Consider the following 23,158-nt stretch of genomic DNA (forward strand, 5'->3'; position numbering starts at 1 on the left):
CGTGCCTTGGCAGTCTCAGATAATAATACACACACACACACCAAAATTTTGAAAAAAATTTATTTGAACTAGAAGTGTTCACTTTACTAAATAAAGAAGACCGAAAACACCTAGTATGCTTTGCTACTACACACTTCCTCTCCCCTTCTTTCAGGATGATCTCAGCCATCCCTAATTTTAAAATTCAATTAACTCATGCATTGATCTGGAACTGATGTAATAAACTATCACTTATGTGAGGCACTTACAGATAAAGCAGGAAACTCAGCTTCATACAGATCATAGCAAATTGAGCATATAACAAAATAAACACTTTATCATTAAGTTATGAATATAGAATCATACAAACCTTTAATGCCAAATCAAAAATTAAATATACTCTTTGTATCAAATATATATAAGACAAACCCTTGAACATTAAACCAAATAGATAAAATACAACAGACTTTTCAGTACCAAATCAGAATAAAATAAATCTTTTAGTATGAAGTTAAGAATGTAAAATGAAAATTATATCATTACATTTAAACACAATACAAAAATCCTTACTTACAAAATAAATCTGCACACATGCAAAGAAAATTATAGGTAAAGCTAAGATGCAATAAAAAAAATTTCATCAATGATTGAAAGTATGAAATTACAAAAAGAAAAAAAGTTAAGATCTAACTGAAATTAAAACATGGAATAAAACATGTCAACACATATGCACAAATATGTGTCTGATCATGACCACAATAATAACATGAAACAAAATCTAACAAAACAATGTGTTATAAATATTGTATACATAATATAATAATGGAACTGCAATATTTCATGAAAGTTTAACAAAAATCCTACATGAAATCAAAATATCAGATCAAACTGTAAAACCAAGCACAAATATTAAGAAAGAGAAAAATGAAATTAAAACAAAACTGCACAGAATGTACAAGTAGATGATGGTAAATTATACCTCCCTTATTCTTTGCTTGAGCTAAGACAAAAGGTCCTCCTGGTTGTGTTAGGTTTAGAGCTTTCTAAAATTATCAAATGAATTCTTGGGTTCTCGCCAGAACCTTCTACATTAGGGCCATATCAGCTCAAATCCACTGCAGTTTCTCCACCAACTTTGATGGTAAATTGTCATGCTTCAGCAGCTTGTGTTTCTCCCTGTTATATAGTGCCAATTCTCAATCCATTTTGCAGCTTGAGCCTGGTAACGTCACTTCAGAATATGAAGCTGCTGAGCATGTGATGTTGGGTTATCTCTGTGAAGGTCATTGTTGGGAGCTTTTAACTTTGAAGGCTACTGTAGACATGTGTAGGACCTCTTACATGCTAGTCTGTTGGTCAATTGGACAAGATAGACAGATGGACCAAGGATTTGATGTTACATAAAAAAAATTCAAGATTGATAATGTATGGTCAGTAAAACACTGATTGGTCAGAAGTTCAGCTAGAGGTGTTGGTTTCAAAGCTGTAATGGCCTAATTACAACAAATTTCTGACCTATAGGTGCCTTTACATACTATTATGGTGATCAAGAAACGTTTCTGTAGTCTTATATGTACTCATGTGTATACTGTCTGTAGAGAATATATATATATACTCACATTCTCACAATATCACTAGTGGAATTCAGCAGAACCAAGAGTTTAAAGCTAAAATTATTTTACCCAAAATTAATATTTGTGCTGTCACTACAGTATATATATAAACATGCACATGTACCAATATATGCTACGTTCAATATTACACACTAAAATACATTTACTGACCTAGATGGTACCAACACCAGTAGCTGAACTATAAAAATATCGTATCACCATTTGTGAGTTGCACCACCCACTACAGTTGGCATCAAAGAAAAAATAAGTACAGGCAAAGTCTAATTAAACAAGGTCTTTTCCACTTAGATTAATAACAACCTGATTCATGTTCTGTGTTGAGAAAGAACAAAACTACATTTACTGCACATGTACAAGTTGTATATATATATATATATATACACACACACCTATGGGTACTGCATGTGTCTAGTCAGTATTGTGCAATCTGATCTGCAGAAACTTGACTAGATAGTGTGAGCAACTCTTGCAACATGTGGTTCAAACATCTAACCCTTTGAAATTGCTTGATAACTTAGAAAGTAAGGGATGTAATGCTTTTTAAGCTGAATTTTAAAACTCCTAGCAATTATCCTCTGTCGTACAGACTGATGTTGTTTTAGGTATTATATACCTACTAACTGTATAGTAATCAAACAATTATCTCTCAGTGAAATTCTGCTTAATAGCTCAGAAAGTAAGGTTTCATTGGTTTACAGTCCTGTTAACCCACTGACTGCTGATTTACCACATAGAGTATGATCAGCCTCTGGTAGATGAATGAGAGCGTGTCATATATGGTGTACAGCTCGCAAAAAATCTACGAGCATTTAAAGCAGCCTTAGTCAATGGTGTAATATTATGATCAATAAACTGTGCTAACTTTATGATAATCAAGTGGCAATCACAATTTAGCATATAAATTTCACTGTAACACATCACTTGATAGCTTTGAAAGCATGGAACACCACTTTCTTTATGTTATTGTTCATAAAATGAAGCAACTATCCTAGATTCCGAGGTCAGCTAATCCTAGCTATAATAACCATGTTACTTTCAGCATCTTGGATGATTAAAAATATACGTCTCATGGCTGCTTTACTGGGGGCTTCCTTATCTGGCTTATTTAACATAGTCAGATCAAGACATATGGTAGTGTGTCATGCAGCCAAAACAACCTGCAGGACACTGTCTGTTATTAACAGGAGTGATAGTTTAGATATTTTTCACTTTCTGTAGCTGAGACTGTGGTAATCCAAGCTATCACATATTTTCAGTGGATGTGCTCTACTGTACCCTTATTTCACTTACTGAATTTCAAGGCAATCCATTAAGAAATACACAAGATATCAAATACCCTATTTTGATTGAATTTCTTCATATTTTCTTTTTCTTCACACCAAAAGTATGGAAATTTTATTTGATAGAAAGACATACTTTACTTTCATGGATTTTTTCAAATTTGGTACACTGATAGATCTTTACAACCTACAATTAGGTGTCAAATTTGGTCTAAATATAAGCAACATGTACAAAGTTGTTCAACAAAATCCACTCAATTTTGACCAAAATGTTTTGCATGCACATATGCAAAAAGTCATGTGAACTATTGGACTGAAATTTTTACTACAGCTTCACCTAAGAATAAAGGCGGAAAATTTTTAGTTTTCAGTCATTCGGATTAAAGACAGCTGATTTACAGCAGCGAAATTACAGGGTGAAAGCATGTGCAGATACACAAGTATTGGTCAAGCCAAGCAAAGTAGATTATCAGTTTCTAGCTCAAGTTTTCAAAAGAATTATATGGGTGGACAGATATTATTCATTGCCAACTTTTAAGCACAAGTTTGCTAAGTTTTATGAAATTATCCCAATTAAAGAGCATTTAGTGTCACGTGATATCAGCATAAATAATGATGCTTGATACGGCTGTACGGTGTTCATGCGGGAGATGACAAGAATCTGTTAATCTAGATCCCATCACATTACTATAAAATAAGTTACTAACTATGTTTTAGAGGGAAAACTATCATCATACATTTTATAAAGAATCTGGTTTGTAAAGTATAGATCTGTTCCAAGTAATAGGGTTGTGTCCTAAAGCTAATGTTGGTTACTATTGAGTGTCCCTTTCTTACTTGCTGTGGTTTGTTGATTATTGACAAAGTCATGATATCTAATCAAAAATACCTTAGGTGTGAAAAAAAGGTGCAGCCAATAAAGGATTGAGCATGCAACTTAAAAAAAATGAAATCAAAATTGGCAGTCAAGCTGGTAGCTACACTTATAGCATTGATAAGAATTTTACAGCAAATATTCATTCATTAGTTATTTAGGCTGCATATTTCGTTCTACCACCATCATGCCCCAAGTTGGAGTTATGAACTTGGTCAAATTGGCCTAGCCTGTAGCAAGAGAGTTAACTGTTTTATCGTTGCATCTCATATGCTTTATGAGGGTTCTCTGGCCAAGGTAAAACCAAGGAGCTGTAAATTCAGGTTTCTTCATATGCTATGACTATACAGTAAGAATGACAGCTACTCAACAAACTTGTCTACAATGATATCCTCACAATTTTCTGAAGCATTGCAGGATATACCTTCCCATGTAAATAGCACAGATCATCCTCATGGCAAACTCACAGTGGGGTATCCCTTTTGAGCCTTAAAATAAATTCAATAGATAACTTGAATCTCCACCACATTGAAACATCTACAAAACTTGGCAATGGTTGTATTCCAGTCCCAAAGTTGATCCTCATTCAAATGTTTGATTGAGTCAAGTGCCAGATCATCTAATTTAAATTCAAGTATTGCATAATTTCCTGAATCCAGCCTTTCCATGCAGTTATGTGTTTGAGATACTTTGATAAATTGTCTTTAGCACTGGGGAGAAAACTGTTTAATTTCACTTAAAGGGACCTATGGAGGTAGAAACAACCTTTCTCCCATGGAATCTCAGCCAACTTTAGGCTGAAATGTCTGAAACATGAAGAATATGGTATAGATGTGTTGAAGGACTCCTACATTTGGACAAATATTGGGTTCCTACTTCTCAGTGACGGAATGAAGTGGGCAGCTCATCTATGGTTTCTGAACAGTTCTAGGTTTCTACAATTGTGTACCTTTAACGTAGAACAAATTTTCAAGTAAAAATACTATAATAAATTAATTGATTTTATTCATTACTTCAATAACATTTTACTTAGACATTTTATTTTTCTACAATCTTTTTTTTGTATCAAGAGATTTGACACACCATTTACTTATCAAGTTGTCTATAACAATTAATCTTGATGAATCAGTATTAAAGTACCATTATTTTGACCAAAGTCTTATCTTCAGTAATTCAACTTACCACAATTCCTTCAGTAGATTGAAGCGAATCAATCATATTCTCCATTACAACTGGCAAATATGGGCTCATGTCAACTTTTAACACTGCTGAAATTGATGCAAATAGACCATATCTATGGGTGATAGAGAAATTTAGAATGAGTCTTGCAAGAATGAATACCTGATATTTTTTGCAAGAGTTACTTACACAAAACTCTATTATTACACACTCAATGGCATGTTTGAATTACTATGTTCACTTAGATTTATAGAGGAATGGAAAATCAAATGATTTATCTTCACAGTAATTATCCTAAATTTTAAAACCAATGGTTATATGCAATGCAAAATATTTCTAATTTATTGAGTAGGTTCAAACTCATGACACCTTTCCAGTTTCATTTCTATTTACTAAAACAAGAAAAATATACCATTGATTAAAAAATGTCAACTTAAAAAGCTGTCAAAACTATTTTAAACAGATGCTCTAACTATAAAAACATTATGCCAGTCTCAGACACAAATATAAAAGCCTTAACGTTTATTGTGAACTGTCTATAATGAAAGAAAAATATTTCCCACAAGTTACCATTTTATAGTTTCTCATATTGAAACTTGTATTCAATTTAACTGGAATTCATTATAAACTTTGGCACTTCTTGATATATTTTAATAATTTTATTTTCATATGTTACACATGCCATATTTAACCTGGGTTTGCAGAACACAATGGTGCCAAAAATAACCTTCTGTTATGAATTTGCCATTCTGCATTGCAGTAGTTAAAACAAAACCAATGAAATACATTCTAAGATATTAAATTATTTCAGAATTTGAAGAAAAAAGATACAAGGCTACAGGTTTTACAATTTTTCCAAATGATAAAACACTAATGTACGTTTTTTTTAAAAATTTCCCTCCCTATTATTCCTATCAATTTCTGATATCACCTACTCAAAACAAATATATTACACAGGGTTTTCATTATGTTTAAAAGTAGATATGTAACCCTGTTGATATAAGGCCAAATGTGCCCTAATGTTGTTCCTTTAAAAACAATATCTCTAAATGACCAATCAGTACATACCCTATCTAAATGTGTGATTACTTATATATTAAATAATAGTTATTAATTTCTGAAAAAAATGGGTGAAGGAATTTGGCACCTTGGATACTATCTTCTAGATCTGCACATGCTTATACAACATTAAAAAAATAGTTATCCAATTAGAAATGAAATACAATGTGATTTTCTTTCTATCCCTATATAATAATTTATATTTGCCACCAATTACGTATTACAAACAGATGTTGCTATGTCATCATGTAAATTTAGAGCCACAAAGCTTCTTGTTTTTCTAAGTTATAAACAAGAAATCCAAACTTGCACACTACACTACTGAATTATTCCCACCCAATAAAAAGAGAAGATTCTGTATTACTAGGTTTGTTATAAGACTAGACCTTTCAGACGTGAGGTTTGGAAATATCTGGCATCAGTTTCAATGTTCTCCTGTGAGGTATTTGGCTTGACAAGCTAACAGAAATGTTTAACCTATTTATAGTTTAGTTAGAAAGTCAGTTAAATTAAAGTAATTTAGAGACATTCTATTTCTTTACATATTATAATATTGTATTCTATGTTGCATATTTGAAATACAAATTAATAGTATCTTGGATCCTCAACGTTATTAAATAAAGTAGGCCTAGAGTGCTACATCTGCCAATGGCAAAAAAGGCAAGAGTTCATACACAGATATTATTTTCTGTTTTTATGTATATTTTTAATTCAATGTTGTAAAAGTAACTAAAAACCAAATACCAGAAACATATTAGTTTGAATAAAAAAAATTAAATTTCTTGTTATACTCTATCATAGCAAAAGTACATCACAAGGTGTGACTAATTCTAATATGCCATGATTGTAACCCATTCTTTGTTTACACAAAGCTGTCCAGCTCTGATTAATGGCTTTTGGCAAAAATCTGAGATTGTCTAAATGCAGCTGTAAGGCAATAAAACAACTGAACCCAAATTTGAAGTCTGCTGGCTTTGTCTGTAAGAATAAATAGTGTGTAATTGTCTGTTACAATATCCAGTCATTCTAAAAAAAAAAAAGAGGGTAATTTAGAATTATTTCTTATTTTTCAAGTTTAAATTTTACACTACATTGCTAACTTTACTACAGTTAGACAAAATAACAGATAAAATATGGTTTTACTGGAATAAAAACTTTTACTATTCATTTAGATTTTAGAGGTTATGCAAATAAAATATGAAACTGTAAGAATAAAAAAAAGTATTTTTTATTCTTAACATGAAAATTTCTTTGTACTCAGGCTCATCAGAGTATCAATTAGACTAACTTCACAAATTCACACACACTTTTAGTAAAAATACTTTATTAAAAAAGCTGGTATTTTTGCATACAACAGTTGTAATGTTTACTTAAACTTCCCAAATTTTGTGAATATATACACACACACACACAATTACTACATTTAGAGTTATAGTATGTATAGTTTTAATAGTGTTCCCACCAAGTAGAAATTTCTGATCTTGGTACTTGAGGGTCAATACCGACTGGGCAACCAGGTACCCATCAGATTACTTACTGTTAAAGGTCAATGGAAATTGAAAGACTTGTTAGCTTAGGGTCCGGCTGCCGATATTTGCGGTTTTGCCAAATCAGTATAATTTGGAAAGCTAAAGTCACGAGGAATGAGATTAAATGATTGTATAAAAACATTACAAAAAAAATTAAAACTAAAGGAAAAAGTTCTACAAAAAATCATGAAACTGAAGTGAAGCATTCATATTTACAGTATAAGCCTAGCCTAGGATAGCCTAGCTCATGGTAGGTTAGTTAAACTAGGCCTACTGTTAGCTGTACTGTCAAGTACACTCATTTTCTGTGTGTTCAGTGTTTCTTCCAAGTTAATTATTTTTGCATGCCTTTTTTAATATTTCAATCCTAGACACAAGTAAAGGTTTGCAGCTTATAGAGCGGTTGCAACTTGCAAGCCATGGGTAAAGGTGCTTACTGCTTACGTTAGTTATGTCTATGGTCCCTCTCTTACTTTATATTCAGATATTTTACAGCAACCTTCAAATGAGTGTCACAGTCCAATATTATTGCTTGCCAAGTTCAGAGTTGAGTGTATATTACCCATGGAGTGATTTGCCACATTGCATACAGGTTTTGTGCATAACATTGCAAGCCTCAGTACACAAGCTGACAACTGCATAACGTTGTGTGTGTAGTACACTGTATCCAGTAAACAATACCAGTACATTATCATTGGTGGGGATAAGACTTACAGTACTATCAGAGAGAAAGAAACACAACAAAGCTTTAATGAATACTTTTTTATTTCTTAATGTATGAAATATGTATACAATGTTCTGTACTCGATATTTATGCTTAGACGACCTTGGAAAGTTGGAATTCCAAGATAAAAAGAATGCATGCAGTTTGATATTAGTCATTGCTTTGATGGATCTGGGTAGCACTCTTGGAACTAGCAAGTACCCAGTGAAAACACTAAGTTTTATGGTTACATGATGGTTTCAAAATTGGTAAAAATGATTGAGCTCACATAAAGAGTTCAACATAGTTTCAAATAAGAGTATATATAACAACTTTTATTGAGAGTTTCAAATACAAGTGCATATAACAGCTTTTACTGCTTTTCTGGAGTTCTAAGTTATGACAACAGATGTACTTAGAATTAATTTATTCCAAAGTTTCTTCAAAGAATATTCTTGATAATTTTCCTTTTCAATATCAAATTATAGCAATATATTTTATTACATTTGACCTAATCTTTAACAAGCATAAAAAGAAATTAGCAATACTAACGTGCATCGACGAAGGTCTGGATCATGGACTTTGTCAATTAAAGATAAACCCATATTCATACAATCATTTGCCATAGGAATAAAATGGTTTCTACCAATTGTCCTTGCTAAGACTCCAAGAGTATCTGACAAGAAAAAACAGATTCAAACTGATATTTCATTTATCTCATATTATGTTCTATTGAAATATTAAATGTCATGTGATTTTAATATTCAAAAAATGCTAATCTTAAAACTACCATGACATGCATAATTCAAAAAATCTTGGATAATATTGAAATTAATAAAGTTTCTTCAAGTATATATTTTATAATGAACTTTTAATAAGGTAATTTAGTTCTCACCAACTGCTTGAACTTGTAGTGGTAAGAGTTGCTCAGGTTGTGGTTCACAGAGGTAAACTTTCAGCTGCTCAAGAACTTGAGGAAAGTAAGGCTGTAGTGCTTCTTTGGCTGCATTTCCTATTAAAAAAATAAAATCACTAGTCTCGTAATTAAAAAGGAAACAGGCTTATTACCCACATATGGTTTTACTTTTATGATTAAATTTTTTTGCTTTCTGTACAATATAAAAATATATGATAAAATGAATAGATCACCTATTTTTTCTAAAGTTTGGAAAATACCAACTAAAAAGCATATATATTAGATCTTCATCTTTCTATGTAAAAGTTTAATTAAATTTGTTACTGTTTTAAAACATAGTTTATGGAATAAATGAGCATAACTATTATAACTGTCAAGTTAAAGTCCAATGATATAGTTTCTCAAATTATAACATTTAAGGTTTAACAAATAATATCCTATTACAATTGTATAAATTAATTCTATATTGTAAAAATGTGACTAACAACGAAAATATTGTAAATTACATTAATAAATTTTTTATGAAATGCTAATATTTATAATTTCTTGGGAAACTACTTATTTTTCTGTTATTATCTAGATGGAAATTTCAATCAGTGTTATACTACTGTCTTTTAGCTAAGCTTGTCATGTTGCCTGATAATAACAAAATAAGATGTTAAACTTCTAGTTTTGTCTATAAAAATTCCAAATAATAAGGCAATTGCAGCTTTCAATCTCCAACACAAAAAATTTAATGTATACATATATATGCATACATATTTCAATATACTCAAAAATGTATTTATTTACATTCACTAAATATATGTTTTTCTAAAGTTATTATGCTTCACAAAATTTCAACTATGTTTTATATTCCTTTTAAAAACATGTCACAAAACAGAGTAAAAACATGTTAATCAACTGTGTTGAGCACTTATACCAGATAAGACTGCTTGGTCATGGTGTATCACTCTCTTTGTTATAAATGTGCATGAAATTGTTGATAGTAAATGGCAGTAAAATCAGTAGAGACAAATAAGTACTATCCATTGTACATAATGTGGATTTCATTTGTGACACACAAAACATTTACTAACTTCGAACTTCGAAGGACCAACAACAACAACACTAACTGTTCCTCACTAAACAGGAGCAACCCAATTATAAAAATCTGATGGGATGTTAGAAATTGAAATTATTTCTTTTAAAAAAAAATAATTCCTCATAAAAAAAAAAGATGATAAAGAGATAAAACCTTTTTTAGTGATTATTCTTAATTTAGAAAGCATTTCTTCTCACTATTAACTTAAAAAAATAAATTTACTAACCTGCAGCTCCTATTGCACTGATAGCAAGTTCTCGAACACGAACAGATTGGGATGTTGTAAGAAAAGTTAACAGGTGTGTCATTAGCTGGGGAAGATATGGAACCAGACCTTCCTCTGTAAGGTGTTAACTATACATTACATTTCAGTGAAAATAAAATATCTCATGGTTTTTATCATTTTATCAATTAGTTTTTTTCAAGTATATTCTACATTCTTTTTTCCTAATTGTCTGTGGTTTTAAAGGAGTATTTTTAGCTGTTTGACCAATTATCTGAAATTCAAAATATAGTTGTTTACATAATGTAATTGCAATAGATATTAACAGTGTTTATGGATTGCAGATCTTTATCAGATTTGTTAACATAGTTGTTTTATGAATTATTGTTACTTTTTTTCATGTTATTGCTTAGTTCACTAAAACATTTACATTAGAATATTGAAATAATAAAGTCATAAAGACCTGCTGCTGGGAGGGAACATAAAACATAAGAGCCCTCCAGTAGAATTTTCCAGAAACTTAAATTTTGTTCAAGTAGATTACAAACCATGTGATTATCAACATAAATATGCCTTTAAAGATAGCAGATATAATTACAGGCAGGGCCACATTACATTTTGCTGCAAATTAGTTAAATCTATCCAACTATCCTAGTCTGCTATCTGCCAACCTACTTCTTTCAGTCTTTATCTGACTTTATTTTGACCATGTCACTTTGAACCTAAATATAACTGTGAATACAATGTAGTTTATTTATATTTTAATTTTTAGTGCAGTTATTACAAAAAAAGCTACTTCTGTGTTTTTATTTTGTCCATTAAGCCTATCAGATTAAAAATACACAATATTTAACTTTCATTACCACTATACAGTAATTTGCTATACTATAAAAATCAGAATCTCATATGCAAAAGTTAAAAATTGTTAGAAGCAACAGAGCATCTAAAAACACCCCTTTCTATCAACCTATACAGGATGGTCTACAAAGATTACACCACAGATTCTTACAGTATACTAAGATTATAGAAATTAATGCTTAAGATTGGCACGTTGAACATGGAGTCTCTGACAGGATGTTCGAGGCATTCAAGAAATATTTATGTTTAACTTTTTCTTAAATCAAAAATTGTGTGATGTTAAAAATACATTCAGCACAGATGCCAGAAACAAAAATTATTGTAGTAGACACTCAACTAGGCAATAACGTTTTTTTTTCAAAGTAGTTCATTGAAAATTGAAATAAAGATTAACAAATAATGTATAATTTTTTTGGTCAATCTATTCATCAGTTAGTTACTCACCTAAGTTTTCACAAAAAGATTCTAAAGCATAAAATATTTTAGAAAGACTTGTTGGATCTTTTCCTCCATGCTGTAGCTGTTGACTTAGTTGTGATAGAAAGTTGAACAACAGTGGAAGAAGATCAGAGGCAAACTTACTGATATCCGGCTGAAGAGAAAAACCCAAATTGTGAAAATGTTTTTGTAACAAAAATAAAATTATATTTATTGCCCAATTTTTTGTACTTTCTTAATTCTTTATTGAAAATTTCAACATGAATGACTTTTTCTAAACACTTTCAAAATGTAAAATTTTCAAATTTTGTTACCAATACATTATTAAATTGGTTTCTAAATAATACATTATCTATCTATATACTACTAAAACTCTGAGATTGTTTGTTTGCTTGTCTGTAATTAAAAGTAGCAAAAACAGCACACAATACTGCCACATTTGTAATGAAATGAGAATAGAAACAGAATAAAACAAGTTACATTAAATTTGGGTCACGGGTTACCGAGTTAGCCCCATATTTCGGGTCATTTTATGTAAATTTCTAGATGAATTTACGTACACTAGATGGCGCCACATATCGGTTTATCTATCTATCTATTTGTTTGTTTTCCATGTGATGAATCACTTTAAAATATCTTTTATACAACAATATATGCATAATAGAAATTAAATGATGAGCTGAAAATGTGTTATAACGGCGCTTAGAAAGAACAACAATAAAATTGACCTACAATATTATTGACTATTTGCAAATAGTAACTATGGAGACAAGGTAATAAAATAAAAATCAGGTCAAGAACAACACCAAAATTTTATAAATGAAAACCTCTCGTCGAGCATTGGCTATTATATTATTTCCCTGTCAATGTTCCCATCTTTATTAAAAGGCAAAAGATGACAAAAACAAGATCTTGAAGAATCTATCTATCTATCTATCCATATACTAATAAAACTCTGAGATTGTTTGTTTTTTGCTTATTTTCTCAGTCAAAAAATGAGGCACACTACCGTTCGCACTCTTTATGAAACTTCACCAGGCCACGGGTTAGCACCATTTTTCGGGTCACTTTTATGAAAATTTCTAGCATGAGTAATTTTACATCACACTACCCTTCGCACTTTTTATGAAACTTCTTCATTCAAATCTATTTCCCTGTCAATATTCCCATCGTCATTAAAATATGTAAGATGATATAAACAAGATCTTGAAGAATGTGCCTTGGTTATGGTAGGTAATTTGGTGTTACTGTTTCTTATTTGTAGAAGGTTTAAGAGGAAAGAGCACAACATAATGAACTAATTCATCATAATACCTACAAACTCTGACTACACTTCTTTAAAAAATGAAATGCTCTTTACTTTTACTCCCGATCAACAATCAAATATCTTTTCTTGAATTACGAGTAACATGAATGGATTGAAATATTTAATTAAATTATCTCAAAATAAACCTTCATTTCGGTGCAAGATTGAAATTAGCTTGAATTCTTCATAACCTCTGAATAGTGAGTGACCCAACGGGTCACGGGTTGTCTAGTATCTAATTAAAACTTAAGCATTAATGAATTTTCAAAACAGTTTTTAAAAGCTGCAATTTCAAACTCTCTTACCAATTCATTACTATGTTTTTGACTTAATAAGTGATTGGAACCAGAAGGATAGACAGAAAGATAACAATTTTTTTGGAACAGAAAAAACAACAACAGAAATTAAATTAATTTACTGTGTTGTAGAACAAAAATGATAAATAAGGCTCTGTTTATTGGTTAATAATGTTATCTTATCTCTATCTCTTTACAGAGTTACATTTAAGGTTTAAATGCACAACTTTATTATGTTAACAAACATAATAAATGTATGTTAATAAATCTAACATCAAAATGTAGTTTAGAATTTAAATTTTAGTATAAGTTCTAATTTCTTAATTTAAAAAGGAAATATTTAAATTAATGAGCACTCTCCATTTCTTTGCATTATGTAATGCCTCTTTACTCTGAATTCACCTTTTCAGATATTCTGTATATGGGTTTCAGAATGTCCACTAATTATTACAAGCACCAACTATATATACTGGCAGGTTAGAATTTAAAATTAGAACCTCCCCCTTTCTTTATTTTCTAAGATATCAATAAAGTTGTTATACCCACAACAGAAGTAATTTTATTAAGGGTAGATAAAAGTTGGTGCTTTGACAAGTAAAAAAATTTGTTTAGCCTATTTAGAAAGCCTGGTAAATTACAGTAGTTTTAGGGCATTCTATTTTACTGTTTGAATTATTGTTTGCATTTTAAAATGCATATATAAAATCTACATTAATTATTTTTTGAATAACCAGCACAGTTAGGGAAAATAAGGCTTACAAAAACAGATCACTGAACACCCTCAATGCTTAAGGTAATAATTTCTTTTTTTTTATGTGTATTTTTTATTCGTTGTTATACATTTTTCAACAAAAGTAACCAAAAAATTAAACACGAAAATTTAGGGTTAGATAAGAAAAATTAAATGAAAATAAATTAAATAAAAAATTTTTCCATGATGCATGCATGTGAGCTGCTCATGCATTATGCAATTTGGTACTTTGTTTATCATAACTCAAGTTTTTTTTTTCATTGTAGAATTTATTTAAATCAAATAGTAACTTGATAACTGGGAATAAATTAATGGTGCAGTGGAGAATAAGTTGGAATGAAGAGTCTTGATACTGTAGATCTACACCTAATCCGTACATCATTTTTTTATTTGTAACTTCTACACATTAATTGTAAGGTGGGCAAAAGTGATTAGAAGCATCTCTTTCAGTTAAAAATGTGAGTCACAAACTCGTTTGTAAGATAAATACATATATTATGTTCATTGTTATATCCAAAATAGATGAACAGGAAAGTTATCCTGTGAACACAATACATTTGTTGAATGCCGACAATGACAATAAACACTGTTCACACATAACTGATTACTTCAAGAGGATTTTTTTTTTCTGCAAAACATTTTCAGTGAGAATGTTGGGAAGTTTTTTTTTTAATTTGAAACTAGAACTGGGGCAAAAGAAATTGCAATGAAGAAAAGAAAAGTGATGCAGACTGATGTAATTTCGTTTAAAGAGTGCAACATAGATATTGTTGTTTCTATAGATAAGAGCATTTATTAATGCAACGTTTTCCCTTGAAGTGACCAGTTATCTGGAGTTTACTGTATTTCATGTTTATTGTGTAATAATATTAAAGAAAGTAAAGATATATGAACACCAATACATCAATACTTGACTAGAAAAAGCTGAACCGGTATTAACTGCTATTTTATTTTATTCAAACCACAACAGAATGAAATAAGGAGTTCAGGACTTTCAATAAAGGAGCTGAAACTTTGGTTCTATTTGGAGCCAAACCAGAATGGAAAAAAACCTGGTTTAAATCACTGGTCTAAATAATCTAATGTACCTAATTAAAAGTTCAACATTAACAAGATAAAAATTTTTTTCTGAAAAGCTAGAATTTTCAACTCCTTTTTTGACAACTGATGAGGAGAGGGAAAAATCCACAATGGAGAGACCAACAGCAAAACATGCCACATTTGCCAGTACACAGACATGTATGAGGGTCAGACTACAAGGGAAAAAAAAAGGATGCCACACATATGAAAAGCCTGGAACCTCTCACACAAGACCAGACAAAAGCCATGTGTCAAGCTGGAATGTGGGAATGGAAGGATAAAGTACTGCTGAGTGAGGTTGACAGAGGAGAATAGGAAGACTGAATGGAGGAGAAACCTAGAGAGGAAGAAGTAACATAAACCATGATTGAATGGGTCAGAACAGAGCCATGAGAAGGACTCAGCAAAGAGTGATTTGGATAATAGAAAGGACTTTGGGAAGAAGATGGATGGGAGGCTATGCACAAATGTAGATGTCCCTCCAATTCTGATTGAGGATATTTAATACCAAAGCCAAAGGATGTGGTAAAGGGGAACCAAAAACAGAGGAAATTAGGTATTCAAATGAGTAGCAAATGCATACAGCCAGGGATGACCCAACTAAGAGTATAGATACCGGAAGGCTTGTGGGTAAAGGTACCATGCTGTGGGGAGAATCTTGTTGTTACGAGACAAAAGATCCATGTCAAGAATAAGAGCAACCAGGAAATGACAAGTCAGCAAATGAAATTTGGTGGCAGTAAACTCAGAACAGGATATCAAAAGAGACCTGGACAAAGTGCCCCCTTGACAAGTGACAGTAGAGACAACATATGAGTTATTGGAGTGAATCCTCATCATCGTGCTCCTCAAAGCCAGTAGAAATGATCCAATACCCAACAAACAGCTAAGAGCTCCAAAAGATTGATATGGAGATTCGACTCTGCTAAAGACCAATGGCCTCAGACCTCCTGTGAGTCACAATATGCATCCCTTCCCAACAGTGAAGCATTTGGGAAAAAGATGTACATCTGGGTGGGAAGGAGGAAGATAATATCAGCCATTGTATTGTCCAACCACCAGACAAAAACGTTTTAAAGAGAAGGAGGAAGGAAAATTGGGTAACTCAGAGAATTCCTGGTGAGGTTCTACCATTCATGAAGTACCAACTGAATAAAACTCATGTAAGCATGGTCTAAAGGAATAATGGCCTCCAAAGGAGCCCAAGTAACCACAAGAGAAAGAACCACTCACACAGGGAGAAAAGGAGAGGAATGTGCCTATTGAACTAAAAGATATGCAGAATACAGATGAAGAGGAGAAGGCTGGACTCATATGAGATGGGAATGCAGAATACCCCAAAATGAACAAGATATTTAGTTTGGGCGCATATGGACATCCCCACCATAACCAGCGAACACACCAAGCGGCCATTTTCCTATAGAAAAGGGCTAAAGCTTCAACAGTCGAAAATGTTGAACCTGAAGCCAATGTAATGGATGGTTGGTCACTGGAAGTATTAGAAGCAGTAATGGCCATGACTCAAAAATGAGAATATATGAAAATCATGGCTAACTACCAGTACATGAAGTATAGCACACCATGGAAAGCAATTAATTTAAAAAATTAAATAATTTCAAATAATGGTAAATAAGTGCAAACTTGAAAAGTGGAAATTATTGAAGTTGCAATTAGAAATTAAAGTTTCAAGATCAAGACCAATGAAGCACAACTTAACTCTCAGTACACGGACGGTCCCTGGAACTGACCATTGGACCATTTTTATTTGTTCATAGTATTAATACTATAGTTTTTAATACAGTGTGTATCTTCACAAAATTTGGCAGACTTTTAATACACATTACAAGTATTTTGTACACAAAAAAATCAGTTTTTAAATGAAGTATTTTTACAAAAGATTTGTCCATGAATATATTGAGTATTTGTTTTGAATAGTCTGTATGCAAAGTGATTTTCATGTTAAACTTAAAAATACTTTTCTTAATCTCAAATTTCATTTGTGCAACTACTAAAACCTTGTAAATACATTTCAAATGTTTGTTTTCAGTAAAACTTTATATTTTATCTGTTATTTTCTCTATCCTAACTCTATACGCAGCTAGTCAATTTGACTGGCCTCATAACCACCAAAAAAAAAATTTAAATGAATTTAAAATACCCTTTTTTTTCTTTCTAGAATGACTTTATACTGCAACATGAAACTACATTCATTTATCTTAAGTAGTTTTAAACTCATAACTGTATACATCTATTTATAATTAAATTTGTTTTATTACCCTTTGTTTGCCCCTTTGAACTGTGTCTAACTACTATTTGCACCATTATAAGTTGTAAATCACTTGGGAAACGTGGAGTTCACGTTACACAATTGAATTACCTTACCCACGAGCTGCACTTGTGCATGCCTGGTGAAACATTTTTATGATATTATTATTATTTATTTTAACTAATTTAATCTTAACTAATCTAAAGAGATCCATATTTTTACATGTGAGTTACTTTTATAATAATAAATAAAGAATAAACATGAAAAACAAGAAATAAAATACTTACCCGAGTATTCCTTTTTTTGCTGTAGACTATCGATGACATTTAATCCTACTTTTTTTTATACTAATGGTAGTAAGGACATTAAGAAATTATTATTTAACTAAATAATGCACCATGAACATAGAATAATAACATAAAAAGTAGAAAATTTCCTCTAACAATCACAATTTTTTCTGGCTTTTCTAACTATGTGACAAGAACTTTTACAAATTCATCGAATCAAGTCATTACCTTTCCCGTGGGAACGAAGCCTGTACTACAAGTGAAACTGGAGATTATCTGTTCAGATCACAACATAATAAGTCATTTGATAGGTGGAAACCTTGGCTTTCTATTCATTACAGGTAATGTATAATTAAACGTAAGAGAGAGAACTATTAACAAATCCCGAAATAGAGGACGTGACAGGTGGGTGTGGCAGAAGCTGTCTGATTTTCTATTTTATAGCTCTGTAACCAAAAAAAATTGAAGGCTTTAAAAATTATGGTTTGCCTGAGCAATGATGATTTTATAGTGAGTAATTTATGTTTAATATCGTAGTTACTGAAGGGGTGGTGGATAAAGAAGATACCTAGAGAAAAAGGGAAATTCAGGATTTTTTTAAATATTGTCTTATAGAATTAAGAACATAAAACTTATATACTAATAAAATATGGATTATTAGGTAAAATTTTATGCTATATTAATTGGTATAACATAAACAAAAAGTAGTTTAATAAAATTTTTAATGTGTCATGCACAGTAAAGAATACCTGTGGAGATAGGGTTAAAGGAATAAAAAAGGCAAGCTGAAGGTCTGAACACTAGCATGCCAAATCTAAAAGTGAAGATTAGATTCAACTGCATAGAGGGAGTCAGCTACGATAGGAGGTTGTGTTGCATGCTAAAATTGTGCAATAGGTGGCAGTCAAATCGAGTATAGCTGTAACTGTGAGAAAAGGGTAAGTGATCATATTGGAATTAAGGATGGACTAATGGTCGTTCAGAAATAAAGTTGCTTTATGTAAGATAAAATTTCTTTTTTGTTGCCTTGTTGTATTGTTTCCAAGAACTGAAGTTTTCCTAATTGTGAATTTCACTAACAGGAAGAGCAAAACCTTTAAAAAATGACAAGTAATATGGACATTAAGTATCTTCTTGGTAGCTACTATTAAATTCCCTCATTTTAAAATAGATATATTTCTCTCATATTACAGAGCATATTTTAACACTAATACATGGGAAAAAATATATCTTCTCAGAGAAATTAATATACTTATTGATGCTTATTGCTTCTGCCAAACATTATTCACCTAAACAAAATCATGAGAATCATTGAAAACAGTAAACTTCTATAAAAAACAAGGTTTTTTGAAATACTAATAAATGTAAAAAAAATATGTAAATGACAAATATATGTTCTTACTTGAAGGTGTTCTGAAAACTGCCCTAAAGCAAATAATGCTGCATTTTTTACAATCTGGTCAGAATCAGTGATTCCTTGTCCAATAAAATGAAGAAACTTTTGAAGATATCTATAAAGAGATGTAGAATTATATTATTTATCAAAAACTGAATTTATAAAAAAATATATTTTGTTTTGTAAATAGACTATATAAGTAACAATTTGCAGTACTTCAGATAAACGTACACAAGTATGATAAACATACACAAGTATTTTACGGCTTTGAAGACCTGTTTAGGAAATTTACGCAAACTTGAATGGAGTTACCTGTGCAAGCTAGTTCCTAATTTTGAACTAGTAGACAAGAGAAAAGTTAGCTAGTTAACAGCCCACACTGCCATTTTTGGGACTATTCTAATCAGTTAGTAGAATTTGGCCATCACTCTTGTCATGCACCCATGGCCTCAAAGTGTAGCACACATTTTTCTGAGAATGGGACATAAACCATGAAGCCTTAGATTTACAGATCAGTATGTTAATCATTTGGTCACCACTGGCCCATCTTTGAAAAAAGTCTGCATACAGAAACAACAAACTAATTGGTTCCAAAAAGTTGCTTAAAATTTATGATATTTAATATTTACCTATTTCTGATTCAGTCATTCTATGTTTTCAGGCAATAACTTGTTATTACAAAGACATTTAGATATATATAAGTAGAATTAACTTACAGTTTCAGCTAAGATGGAATATGTTTAGAGTTAGATACCACAGATCATCTTAAAATATTAACTGTAATGTATTATTATAACATTACAAAAGTACCAGTTATTCTTCAATTTTGAAATGTAAAATGCTTCTTGTTGAAGACAAATGTAATTGAACCTAACATTATAACAATACGTTCAGAAACAAGAAAGCTAAATTTAACTGATATAGCTACACATTTTTCAATTAAAGCTCTATTAAAATGTGACAAGCTTGTCACAGTCTTACATTTACTATTCTTTTGTATACAAAAGAATAAAAATTTTAAACATATTGAACAAAAGAATTAGATACACATAAAAACTAATATAACAAACATACAAGAAAAATGGTTATTTCTTGAAATATTTTCTATAAAAGAAAGAGGAATTTATCTAGTAGTTATATTCTGCAATAATAAAAAAATCAGTATGATTTCATTACCCAGTCTGAGTTTGCTCACTTTTAACTAATAATGAAAATTTTAGAATTCAACATTTTTACTTTTTTCCTTTACATCATTTTGTAAATAGTATTAAAAAAAACTACAAATAATTACTAAAGCCATAATTCATACAAGTTTGAATGTCAAGTTTTTCTTAAAAAAGAATAATAATAAAAGATGTTCAACTAACTTTTAAAAATAAGAAACACTAAAAATTTATTTTTTTCTAGATTTTCTACATAACAGTACATAATTGACTATTATATTAGAGTTCTCCAACAAAACATTGTGTTTGACTACCTTTAGCCATAATAAGTCTAGAATTAACATAGCATAGACTTAACAATATGAAAGAAGGTGTCTTGTTAAATTGCACATCATTAATTGAAAGTATGGTCAGAATATAATATGAGAATGCTGGCCCAGGATTACGAAAGCAAAAGCAACATTCATGTCTTGTCCAAAAGATGTTCAACAAGAATAAGGTTTGATAAAAACAAGTGTAATCACTACCTAGGTCTTTGAACTATTTTCAAATAAAACTAACTTTGTGAATTACTGCATTATTGCTTTGAAAGAGTCCCATCCTTGTTCAGAATGCAAGTACAGCACTGTGAGGTGGACATGGTTGGTAACATACTCAATACACTCTAAACATTACGTGCTTTTCTGTAGGAATCAAATGATCCAACTCCTGAAACAAGACCATTCTCTACACCATTATATCACCTTCAGCAGCATGCTCTGTTGGAAAAACAGAAGAAGGGTCATACAGTTTCTATTATATTCATTGTCAGATGAAAAAAAAGAGTGAAACAAGACTCAGCATATGCTTCTAGTCATTCAATGTCCACAGCTTGCACACTTAACACCACTGAGGTTGTGCTTTCCAGTTTCCATTCAAGATAAACAGCATTCATACTGGTTATCAGCTGCCACATAAAACTTTGTGTAGTGTTCTTTGGATTGTATCTTTGTAGACAGTAGAATCTTGATCAGCACTTACAGAATTAGTCAAATGACATTCACAGTTTTTTCTAGCCACAGACATATTACCACTTTTGATAGATACTGATGACAAGTGTTTCTCTCTGTTCATTGTGTCAGAGAAATTATCTTTTGAAATGACACCAGGCATTTGCTATCACTCATTTTAAAGTCTTGCCAATTGTCTTACAGACTAATTGTGACATCTCCACATTTATACAGTTTAATCGATTATGATCAGTATTTTGTATGTGCAAATGTTCTATAAACATGTTTGAGGGGATAAGTCTCAAGAGGTTTCAATTGTTTAGCATTTTCAATTCTATCATTTAAACGCTTGAAAAATCAACTATAGATTGTAAATGTACACACACATACACACAAATACAGTTTCACAGAACTATCAATAATTTTTTGTATTCATTTTTAAGAATGTTAACATTTACACAATAAAATAATTTTTACAACATATTAACTCATTATCTATCCTTACTTGTTCCTAATACTTTCAGCACAACCCTCAGCAATAACAGCTATAGCTAGATAAGCTGCTTTCCTTCGGTATGGATCATTTTTACATGAATTCAGTGAATAGTCGATCTCGGCAATCTAATAAAAACAAAGTTAAAAAATAAACAGCTGATTTTGTAAGAAATTACATCTATACTCCTATAATTGAAGATATTTATTAATATGCAAAATATGATCTATTCATTGTGATTACAATGTTTACCAGTAATATTTAACTACTTAAGGAATTTTTGTTTATAAGTTTATGCACCCATTCGTACACATGAAGTTTTAATGAAAACAGCAAAGTAACTAGTTTACATGCTAAGTACTTTTCTTTATAAACACGACTGTACAAAGAACCACAAACATCATTGTAAAAACATTTACATAATAAAACAGAGTGAGTAAGTGAAGGTCTACATTTTATGATTTTTTCGTTGTTTAATTTGTAATAGAAAATTAGATAACAATGTACTGATATTTGCACATGTAATCTTGTTCTCTTATTTTACTTCAATCTGTTGCAAAATTCACAAGAAAAAGGTTTCTTTTCCAGTAGACTGGAAACCACTTTTTTAAGTTTTACAAAGAAAACCTGTTAACATTACATTTATAATGATGAAGTTTCTAATCACACATTTTAGCCTTACCAGTGGGGGAAGTAATTTTTCTGGTGGAAGATGCAGTGCCATAACATCAATTACCTGCAAAGATGTAACAAAACAAAAAAAAAGTATATTACTGTCTACCATCAGCATACGAGCTTTCCAACTTTTCCTTTACACATTAAAAAACATAATATTTTTCATTTACTTGTAATTTCAAACAGTAAATTAAAAACCAATCAATCTTTAATCTCATATTACTAATAAGTATAGCTATTCATCACACCATTCATTTGCTGAAAAACACATTTGTAATTTTGCACCATTTTAACTCTTTCAGCACGGGCTTCCATCCCTGGGACCAACCTCCTAACCATTTTATGTTTGTTATAGTTTTCATGCTATAACTTTTAAATTAATAAGTGTATGTTAACGAAATATGGCAGATTACCAGTAAACATTACAATGCTTTCATATGCAAAATATTAAATTTTTCTATTAAGTCTTAAGGTTTGTTAAGCTATGTTTTCCTTATGCCTTTTTTTCTTTTTGTATGTTTCCTATCCAACATGCAAAGTAATTTTTATTTTAAGATTATAAATACTTTTATTCATCAGAAAATTTTCAAATTTTGCATATGAAATCTTTATAATGTCCAGATAGTTATCAAACTATTTACTTAAAAAAAAAACTTTATTTTTTAATCTGTTATTTCACTAACAAACCTCTGTACAGGTT

At 30.8% G+C, this 23,158-nt stretch overlaps 1 protein-coding gene across 1 annotated transcript in view; it reads right to left on the minus strand.

Moving 5' to 3' along the window:
* Positions 1 to 23,158, minus strand: part of LOC106465207 (importin-4-like) — a 93,642-nt gene that overhangs the window by 37,512 nt on the left and 32,972 nt on the right. The window contains exons 12-19 of the mRNA XM_013925410.2: positions 22,466 to 22,519; positions 21,796 to 21,911; positions 19,145 to 19,253; positions 11,763 to 11,910; positions 10,464 to 10,577; positions 9,133 to 9,249; positions 8,790 to 8,913; positions 4,950 to 5,061 (exon numbers count right to left, since the gene is read on the minus strand). Coding sequence (XP_013780864.1) covers positions 4,950 to 5,061; positions 8,790 to 8,913; positions 9,133 to 9,249; positions 10,464 to 10,577; positions 11,763 to 11,910; positions 19,145 to 19,253; positions 21,796 to 21,911; positions 22,466 to 22,519 — 894 coding nt within the window. The remainder of the gene's footprint in view (positions 1 to 4,949; positions 5,062 to 8,789; positions 8,914 to 9,132; positions 9,250 to 10,463; positions 10,578 to 11,762; positions 11,911 to 19,144; positions 19,254 to 21,795; positions 21,912 to 22,465; positions 22,520 to 23,158) is intronic.

Source organism: Limulus polyphemus, unplaced genomic scaffold, assembly GCF_000517525.1.
Source record: "Limulus polyphemus unplaced genomic scaffold, Limulus_polyphemus-2.1.2 Scaffold1868, whole genome shotgun sequence".
Classification (NCBI taxonomy): Eukaryota; Metazoa; Arthropoda; class Merostomata; order Xiphosura; family Limulidae; genus Limulus; species Limulus polyphemus.